The following is a 10,655-nucleotide window of genomic DNA, read 5'->3' on the forward strand; positions in this document are numbered from 1 at the left end:
AGCGATCCTCCTGCCTTGGCCTTCCAAAGTGATTCACTGTAAGTGGCCTTCTAAAACAGAGATGTTTACAAAGCTTTTTGAAATAATTTTACTCAGCATGCCAGGTAACCAGAACTGTAAGATCACAATTTGAAACAGACATTTTGGTGATGGTGGGAAGAGACGGCCTGCATCAAAATAATCTTTACTAGTTTGTCTTTTTGCCTCATATTGTATAATTCCGAGAGTTCTTACACCACGGTAAGAAAGTAATTATACTTTGAATTTCTCTAAGGCTCTAACTAGAGGGCATCCATCTAAATGTGCATTTCCAGGAATATTGGTTTAATGGCCCAGGTAATTCTGATTGGAGAAATAAAATTTTAGCGAGATAAGAGAGTTGGTAGAAGGAAGTAAAACCGGCGTGTGGGGTTTGGCCAATGAAATGCAGAGCTCCCTGAGGTCAGGAGACTTGTATTCACCAACCTTCTCGCGTCCACAGCCCCAGATCTGTGACCAACACGTATCTATGATGCACTTGAAAGGAACGAGCAATGCCAGATGCGGAGGAACCAGGCAGGGCGCATTCTGTCGGTGGAGCCCGGCGGTGTAGCTCAGGCTCTCAGATAAGCCAGGCGTTGGGAGGGCGGGGCTCCTGCCGGCCTCCCCTCTAGTGCGGCTGGAGTCCTGTGAAGCTACCAGTTGCCAAATGAAATCTGAAACCGCGGGCTGTATCTGAGGGTTGGCCCCACTCAGTTGTTCCAGCCTCTTGTACTGTATATTTACACATTCACACACAATCACCCTTTCTAACTTCTGGGACTCTTTGCGCAACTGCTAGGATTTCTCAAGTGCATGTGGCAACACAGCCCAGCTCCGGGTGGAAACCAGCAGGGCTGTGGAGGGGCTCGGAGACAAGGGGAGCTGTCAAGGCTGCGACGGGGACCAGAAAGGAGCCTGGCGCGGGTGGCTGGGGGAATCCCCCCAACTTTCCACCGCAGGCGCAGCTCTCTCGGCCGTCAATTTCCTCCAAAACCCGCGTTGCGGAGCAGCCTAGTGCATGGGGTTCAACACTTCCCCTTGTTGTGGAAAGTAAAGGAGCCTCACTACCACCTTTTTTTTCTTTGCATTTTCTTACTGTTGGTTCTGGGAGGCTTTTCCTTCGGAGCAGCAGCCAGTCCCGCGTCTGTCTTGAGGTCCCAGCAGGGTAGGTGCTGCGGTCGTGAGGGAGTGCGCGGAGCCACCCCGTGAGGGACTGACGAGGCTGCCTGCGCCGGGGGAGGGGGCTGCTGAGGGCGGGGGCTGCTGGGGGCGGGGAGGGATAGCAGGAATCCCATGCTGATGTAGCGCGCACGCGTGTGTGTGTGTGTGTGTGTGTGCGCGCGCGCGCCGGGAGACAGCAAGCTGGTAGTATGTCCTTCTGGCTTTAAAAATAGATGGAATTAATAAAAACCCTTTGTACAATTCAATTTCCTCTCGGTATCCATCCTCCCCTTCCCCCTGTTTGTTTCCTCTAGTATCTTATGGGAGTTCCCTCTATAACAGGCACACAAAGATAGGTTTTAATATTAAACATATATATTTGTAAAAATATTTGTAAGTATAAAATATGTTTTAAAAATATAAATATATATTTTATATATTAGAAATATATATTATAAAATATATACATATATTTGTAAACACAAAGTATTAGGGAATCTTTGGTGAATTTCAAGCCACTCAAAATATTTTGTCTAAATTTTTTTAAAAGTAACATTTAATGATAAACATGTAATGTGTTCTCGTTTTTAGAAAATACTTAAGACTGCATTTCTTTTATAAGTACTCAAATAGAAGGGAGATAATGTTACTCTGAATTCCTTAGATAGGTTTTCAATATTAACCAGTAATAGGGAGCCCTGACTTCTTTGTAGACTATATCTCGTTTAATTCATTTGAATTAAACATTAACTCCAAATAATTTCTGTTTCCAGCACATTTTATGTTACTCTTTTTTTAACCTTCCACAGCATCATTGTTTCAGCTCTTTCTAAAAAGAGGAAATAAATAAATCATGCTGAGTATTTGGAATATAAAAGTTGTTAAGGCTTTGCTTATCCATAAATAAAACAATATGTGTTGCTATGTCTACTAAGTAAGACAAATTCATTGGAATCCAGGGATATTTGCAGTAGAGTTTAAGAGCTTTACTCAGTTACTGAGTAGAAGATGTACAGACAGATTAAATACAAACAATCTGTCCCCAGTTCCAATTAGAGCTCAAAATCAATCCTTCAGGGCAAAAATGGATGATGCTATTGAACTGGGCATTGTAAAACAAAACACACAGAATGAATATATTAGAAAAAGCCAGAAAATAACAATAAAGTCACATCAGACTTGTGAAGATCTCGCTCCCTCTTTTAAATTTCTTAATACTTCCTCTTCTCTGGGCATGTTTCAACTTCTAAGAGAGCTCAGTAATAAAACTTACCCTTTTATCTTCCCTGACTGCCTGACCTTCAGGTAGCAGGTCCAGAAATCTGTTCTCTCTAGAGTCATTACTGAGTGGTCAGAGACTTCCCCTTTACATCTCGGAGGACAGAAATATTGACAAAACTCTGAAATAAGTAACATCCTACCATTCACAGGAGGTATATTCTTGGTGGAAGACCTTTAAGTGGGAATAAGATATAAACTGAGTTTTTCAGATCTGGAATTTAATTTGAGGTATGTGGAAGGAATATAAAAGAGGTATGGTACTAGGAAATATCTGTAATTCTTTCTGCATCTGGAGGGGCTGTTGAAACTCAGACTGTCCTTGGCTTTCAACTATATTGCTTGGTTTTATTACTTCATCTCAGGGGGTTTGAATTTGAGATGAGGATGGTTCCTCTGTAGTATTCTTCCGCGCCTTACATACCGTGAATCTGAACTATTTTGAAAACATAAGCCTGATAGTTAGTGGGAAAGAAGTAATCTAGAAAAAAAATCCACTGCAGAACAAATGGCAATGCACTCTTCCAGACTAGAACATAGATTTAAGTGTAAAAGTGTTTTTGGCTGAAATCCCCAGGGAAATACTTTCAGCTTTTGCTGGGGATAGTAATGGCCAAAGCTCTGAGAGCTTTCACGGATCATGGTTTTATTTACTGTGTGATCTTGGACTCTCCAGGGTGAAGGGTAGGGAGGGGCAGGAAGAGTGAGGAATGTGCAACAGGTGGTGATGAGTAGTCTAAGTCTGATTACTTTGCTGTCTTAGCCAAAGCCCTGTTGGTGTTTACCAACAGTTCCTTTAATATTTTCACTGTGACCTACTGGCCCATTGACGAGTGTTTTCTGTCTGGCTCCATAAGAGTCTGGGTTAGTTTCTCAGGGCTGAAAGCAGGCGGTGCTACTGTACAGTTCAGGCCATGCATTTGTTTCCTGTTCTTAGTGTGTGTGGTGCTGTAGCATCGTCTTAGTTGCTTGTAGTTATTTTCCTGTGAATTTTCTGGCCAGGGTTCTTTTCCCATGAATTGAGCTATGTCATGCTGATTCCTTCTTTCTGCCATGTTTCAGTTTCTGGTACAAATGGGTGCTTTGGAAAAACAAGATGGGGAAGGCAGGTAGAGCCTCAGTCTGGAGCCCAGTAACAAGGGACAGCCACCCAATTGGTTACATGTGGGTGTGGAGGAGGTTGGTGATAACAAGAGCCTGAGACGTCCATTCTTCACTGATCACATTTTATAGAGGAAAAAGCAGAAGATATTTAAAATGGAACGATGCCTGTTTGCTCTTAAAGCCATGGCTAAAGGACTAAGATCTCTCCCAGAAACAGAAAGATATTTAAAAATACAATTGTTAAATGGTCAGCTTAGCTATGAAGTTAATGTTCTTCATGTGAAGAGTGGGAGCCTCACATCGAGTCTCGCAATGGTAACCCGTCTGTCTTTGCTACACAAACTCAAACTTTACGAGGTTCTGATGGCTTCAGCAGCTAAGTACAAGCACATTTGGAAGTGGAGGGATTATTGTGATTGAAGAATCAAAGAATGTCCAGTTTTCAGTGGTTATTGTGTACATGTGTGCAAAAAAGCAGCATCTACACTCCACGGTGGCATTGCTACAATTAATCTTTACAAAGTCAGATCTAACTGTGTAAGTCTCTTTCTCTAAACCTTGGTTGGATCCCAACGACTTACCATATTTAAACTCTCTAGTATAGCTTCTAAAAGCTCTTCCAAGCGCTTTCTTTTTAGCTCCCCCTTTGTGTATAAGGTCTCCTCAGTGTTCAGACTTCTGATCTCTGGCTCATGGATTCATTCTCCTGGAATGCCCTCTGCCTGAAAGTCCCTCTTGATTCTTGGTGGCTCACTTCCAGTGGAACTTCCTTCGGGAAAACTTACCCAATTCCATGAAGAATTAATCATTTCATCCTGTCTGCTTCTATAGCATTTTGAACATACTTTGAATAATTGTTGCAATAATTTTTATGTATTTCCCTGTCCTCTCTCACAACTACTGTGAGTTCCTCACTGGGTAAATTGGTGGTGAGGGAGCCACCTGAATCCAAGCCCCCAGCCCAGTGTTTGAAACATAGTAGACATCTGTTAATGTTTCCCCAGTAAATGGGCTAGTAAAGTCATAAATAAATGAAATACTGGTGTACTCCAACTTATGAAGATAGTTATATCCCAGAAGTCCATTTGAAAAATGTCTATTTGGTCTCAGAGTTCATTTTCCAAATATAACAATGCTACAAAACATAATTTACTTTTCAGACCAGCCCACACATGCCTATTTAATCTCTATAATAGATGAAATATTGTGCTTTTGCATATCTAAAGCAAAAGCAAAACAAACAAAAACTACTGTGAAATCATCTTTTTCTTTTGGAAATCACAAAATACACTTGAGTTTAAAGAAAACAGAAACAATTATAATAGATATACATTTTCCACAATTGTTTTTTATATTGTACTATAAAATCTGTAATCTATGAAATCCCAGTGGGAGGTCCTGAATTTGGCTGTGAGGACTAATAATGAAATTAAATTCGGAGATCCTGCTTATGGAATGGGCAATAGTCTTAATTAATCAAACAAAATAGAAACACTAATTTTGGCTATTTAATAATTATCTGGAGTGTTAGTGCTTGAGGGAAATCAAGTTTAATTAAAGGAGAATGTGGAACTGGATGGAGAAGAGGAAATTTAGAGGGACACCTTCTTTCATGTTACTGTTTCCTTATTATATTGATTTTCTTTTCATCTCATTTGAGCACTGAGGCAAATCCAAAGTTTCCTCCTGAAAAAAAATTGTCTTTGTCTGTAGTTATTTTTGCTGACTAATATGTAGAAAGGGACTTACACACTGTTTAGACTAAAATACATATGGGTTTATTTTATTTTCAGAGCAATGTTACCTTTGTCAAGTGCATGCCTGCCAGTTGGCACGTGGATAATACATATTTTGATCAAGAATTCATACGTGTGGTTCAGGGTATAGCCAGGGATTGAAAGCTCAAATTCCTTCTCATTCAGCATCTCTGAAAAACCTGGAACTACCATCACTGATACTTAAGAGTAATAGTCAAGTTGCTAATTGCTCAACGTTTTCTAAACTCTCCATGTATATCAAACTACATAACCAGAAATGTACTTACTGTAATCACATTACAATACTTTTTTGTTAAAATGTCAAAATGTCTTTATTACACTATGCTTTAATATGATCCCCCCCCCCTTTTCTAACTACTGAGAGCCAATATAACAGAGATGAGCTGTAATGGAAAGAAATATCTTGGCACCTTGTGTTATGCATTTTCAAATTCTTTATATAAGGATTTCCATGATAAATTCCTTTTTGCATTGACTGCTGGGAATTTTTAAAAGTATATCTCTTCTGATTAACTAGTGGGGTTTTTTGGTTAGAAAAAGGACAGGCTCAAAATTCACCATGCTTCTCATTTTGACTTGTAACCCAAAAAGCTCCAAACGATATTTGATACTCAATTGTACGCTAGTCAAGGTTTTTCTATGACATGGTTCACATCATCTTAATGTAACTTTTAATACCCTTATGATACCCATAAGCTAATTAAGCTAAGTTAAATCCATGATGAAAATAGATTGAATAGTTACATCACTTTTTTTTCTTGATACAATTAAATATTTATAAATTTATATGATATGGCTTTAGTGTTTTGGAACCAATCATTTTTTTCTAAGTCATTTTTTGTAGTTCCTTGAAACATTCGCTGTAGTGCTTTTATACTCCCTGATAGATAAAATGACCTTTCTTCCAAATTCTACATTAAAAAAAAAAAAACTTAGAAAAAAAATCACGTTTTAGTAACTTTGGAAGTAGATACTAAGGTCAAACGTGAGTTCTTTTCAATATGTGTATAACAGATGTATAGAAGAATTCCCTTAGGGATGTTGCTGAGAAATGTAAGAGAAAACCTTTTGTTTTTTTCTTACACATTGAATCTATCAATAAATTGAGGCTGATGGAGCTGTAATTAGGGCTGTTTTCAAACCATCAAATTGAACCTTCAAAAAACAAAGTAATTTTTCAAATTCTCCAAAGGGAGAGTATAACTTTCATTTTGTCTTGAGTTTTTTTTCTCTCTCTTTGAATCTAAGATTCTCGTAGTAATAATCATCCTAAAGAATTAAATACTTCTTCTGCATACCAAGTATTCCATGAGATATTTTTACATACATTACTTCTGATTCTAGTAGTAATTAGAATTAGTAATTCTAGATGTAATCTATGTTATATTTAATCTAGATATTTTTATTACTATTGTATGGGGATGTTTAGGTTCAAAGAGGTAAAGTTACCCAAGGTAATGTAGACTTGAACATCAAAACCACATCTGTATAAGTCCAGATTCCTTGCCATATTTGCTGTGTCCCCTTCCTCACAGTGCTTTTCAATTATGAATTTTAGAATAATAAACTGCATATTTCATGGGTTTTGGCACCCTGATCTCAATATGATTTTCATGAACTGGCCTTGGAGCTAGCTCTCTAGTAATAGTTCCTTTAAGTTACTAGTTTCTTGATGACAGCCATATTTTTAATGAAATGGCTTATGGAAGTTTCCATTCATATTTTAGATAATATAATTCTAGTGCTGATGAGTTGGGACCTGTGGGATGGGTTACCACTACCAAGTTTGGCTAGTGAGAAAAGAGGCTCCATCTACCATAGGCTAGTAACTGAATCAATCTACAGTGATTAGCCTAACCAGACTATTTTCTGGTAAGAAGTGAACAGGAAAGGTGTGATTCACAGAGATCCAGTAATCTATATCCATTACTTCATTCCATGACATGGGGACATATGTCCTGGGAGCACTGTGAGCAACAGGTGGAAACAAAGAGGAGGCAAGTGGTCCCCAGTTTAAGAATAGAGGCCTAGCTTGGGAAAGCTGAAATAAAACAAAAAAGGATGATTTCTTTGGGGAGATAGCAACTGAGAAAAGAAGAAAAGTTGGGTTAGTGGTGTTAGTACTCACTGGGCACACAGAAGTAAAATGAGCTACAGAGAATGGGATTTCAAAGTCAGTCTTTCTCAGAGAAGGGGCATTTATTAGAGGAATTATTGGAGTGCATCTCACGCCTGTTTAAGGAGATACCTAGAGAAGAGAATTCTATAGCTTACTTTGAAGAGTCATCTTCGATTGTTTCATTTTGCTGGAAATATCTGGTTTAAAATTTTCTTATATGGAGAAGCTTCCAGCAAGAAAAGATGATCTGGGGTAGTCAAAAGAGCCTGATGTTATCTTCTTGCAACCTAACTGTGTAAATCCAGGATTAGCCACACAAATACTACCTTCAGTGTCATTTTGGTTTTCACATCCCATTCTGGTATGTCATTGTGAAATGGTCAAGTGAAATGTTGATGATTTTATATAATCTCTGCTTTCTCACGTTTCTAAATAATTTGTTGATTAGAAACTTCATTTGTTGGTGACAACTTATACTTTCATTGTGGAATAACTTTTCGGTACCTATAAGTTAGGTAGGGTTGGTGGGTTCCAAGGAGGAGCTGGGGTCTTTGTGCCTGGAGACAGGTAGAAGCCATGGGAACTGCCTCATGAAGAGGTCTGAGAACCCCTGCACAACAGGTCAAGTTGCTGAGGGAGGATGAAAGGGGGAAGGGTAGAAGCAAGGTCACAGGATAACAAGTGCCCGAAGCCAAGAAATCAGGAGAAAAGGCAAATCTCGAGACAGTACCGGGAACTAAAAGCCAAGGGAAAGGGAAAGGAGACAATGTTTGATGTGGCAATTAAGAATGCCATTTCTATGTAAGAATAGATAACAATGATTGAAGCCTTACTATGTGCTAGTTTGGCCCTGTGCTTGTCCTACGTTATCTCATCTAATTCTCACAGTTCCTACATGAGCCCTGTCTCTTTTACAGATGGGAAAACCAAAACCTAGAGAGGCTTAGTAGCTCACCAAAAGTCACACAACCACTATGTGGTAGATCTGGGATTCAAATTAAAGTATCTCACTCCAAAAGGGCAACCTGTACTGTTATACTCTTGGATTAGACCTACATTCTAATCTGGCTCTGATATGCTTAAGCCCTCCAACCTTGGGGAGGTTGCAGTCACCGATTTTAACTACAGTTTTCCTCTCCATATATATGGGCATTTAATGACACCTACTTCATAGTGTTACTATGAGTTCTTAATTTATGAAGTGAACAATGTATGAAAAGACTGGAGGGGTGTCTGGCACTTGATAAATATCAATACAAGTTAATAGTTATTATTAAATTCAGTGACTAACAGAGAGAATCATGAGCAGTATTTTCCAATTGTAGGTCTTAATCTAACAGTGGTCATGCAATCAAATTACTGGCTTATGACCAACATTTCTTTTTGATTGAAAAGGAATAGAATAAGACAGAATAGATGGAAAAAACTCAGTGTTCATTATACGTAGTAAAATTAGGCCAGGCGCTGTGTCTGACATCTATTATCTCAGCACTTTGGGAGGCTGAGGCAGGTGGATCACGTGAGGTCAACATGGTGAAACTCTGTCTCTACTGTAAGTACAAAAATTAGCCAGGTGTGGTAGGGGGCACCTGTAATCCCAGCTAATCAGGAGTCTGAGGCAGGAGAATTGCTTGAACCCAGGAGGCGGAGATTGCAGTGAGCCAAGATCGCGCAAATGCACTCCAGCCTGGGCAACAAGAGTGAGACTCCATCTCAAAAATCAATCAATCAATCAATCAATAAAATAAAACATATAAATAAATAAAAATTGTTTCATATGTTTTAATTTGTGTGTGTGTGTGTGTGTGTGTGTGTGTGCATTTCATACACTGGGTAGAAATGAAAAATGTGCTTCTGATTATTTATAACTGTCAAAAAATAAATATTTTTAAAAACCTTTAAGGGTGCAGTTCTCAAGTGTGGTACCGGGACCAGCAGCATCACTTCCACCTGAGAAATGCAAATTACTAAATCCCACCCAGGACCAGCCACTGCCTTAAACAAGGTCTCCAGGTGACTCTGATGTACACTAAAGCTTGAGGACCACTTATTATTCAAAGGTGGCATTTGGTAATCATGAAAAAGCTAGATACTTAAGATACATCTAAATGCTTAAGAGTGATTAAAAGTACACATTGATATTGTATTGATTGAAGATCTTAACTGGCCACAGGATGCTGTCTAGTGTTTGTGTGACTTCGATTTTGTGTAGGTTTTTTCCCTATTTTCCTATGGCATCTACTTATAGTGCAGCTGGGTAAGTCCCACAGACTTAGTTTATATGTAAAAGGATGCAGACTAGCTAGATTCTGTACCTTCTTCTAGAACTATACATTCTTTGTATGTTGCCCCGAGCCCAGGCAATCTAAAGTATATTCAATTTGAAATAGTTCAGATGCCTAAATGGCTATACAGTTAGAAATTATTAAAAACTCATAAAAGCAACACTGGATATTTTATTAATTGACATATTTATTTTGAAAAGCACAGGCAGATGGGAAATTGGCAATGGAGTTAATGCAATAATAACATTGATGGTAAAAATTTGATAAAAATAGAAATATAAATTTGTACACTGATAATTTTTTCCCCTCAAAGAAAACAGTGAGTGTATTTAAGGTATTTGATGATTGTACATCGTTACTTAAAAGGGCAAGCAGATTATATTTTACTCACCCACCTTTGTTCGTTGTGTGTAATGTCATTTACTGTTTCTGTTTCTGTTTTCCTTTGAGACATGGTCTCAGTTGCTGCCCAGGCTGGAGTGCAGTGGTGCCATCTCTGCTCACTGCAACTTCCAACTCCTGGGTTCAGGTGATTCTCCTGCCTTAGCCTCCCGAGTAGCTGGGACTATAGGCGCACACCACCACGCCAGGGTGATTTTTGTATTTTTAGTAGAGATGGGGTTTCACTGTGTTGGCCAGGCTGGTCTCGAACTCCTGACCTCAAGTGATCTGCTTGCCTCAGCCTCCCAAAGTACTAGGATTATAGACATGAGCCACCGGCCGTCATTTACTGTTTTATTTGGTTTATGGTTGGTAGACTATATTTGCTTTAAGACTTAAAAGTATCCTGTTGGAAAACACTGCATCCAGATTCGCTAGAAAAGACTTGAAGGTGTTCTTTTTCATTTTTTTCCTTAAAAAAATATTGCCTTGGGGCCGGGCGTGGTGGCTCCCGCCTGTAAACCCAGC

At 39.0% G+C, this 10,655-nt stretch overlaps 1 protein-coding gene across 2 annotated transcripts in view; it reads left to right on the forward strand.

Annotated features, from left to right (window-relative positions):
- The first annotated feature begins 748 nt into the window (after nucleotides 1-748).
- ARHGAP24 (Rho GTPase activating protein 24) overlaps nucleotides 749-10,655 on the forward strand; it is a 539,142-nt gene continuing 529,235 nt past the window's right edge. The window contains exon 1 of one of the 2 annotated variants that reach the window (XM_011951777.1): nucleotides 749-1,186. In XM_011951777.1, the coding sequence (XP_011807167.1) occupies nucleotides 835-1,186 (352 nt within the window). In that variant the 5' untranslated portion in view covers nucleotides 749-834. The remainder of the gene's footprint in view (nucleotides 1,187-10,655) is intronic. The other variant, XM_011951776.1, reaches the window with a different exon arrangement.

This window comes from Colobus angolensis, unplaced genomic scaffold (assembly GCF_000951035.1).
Source record: "Colobus angolensis palliatus isolate OR3802 unplaced genomic scaffold, Cang.pa_1.0 Scaffold328, whole genome shotgun sequence".
Lineage (NCBI taxonomy): Eukaryota > Metazoa > Chordata > Mammalia > Primates > Cercopithecidae > Colobus > Colobus angolensis.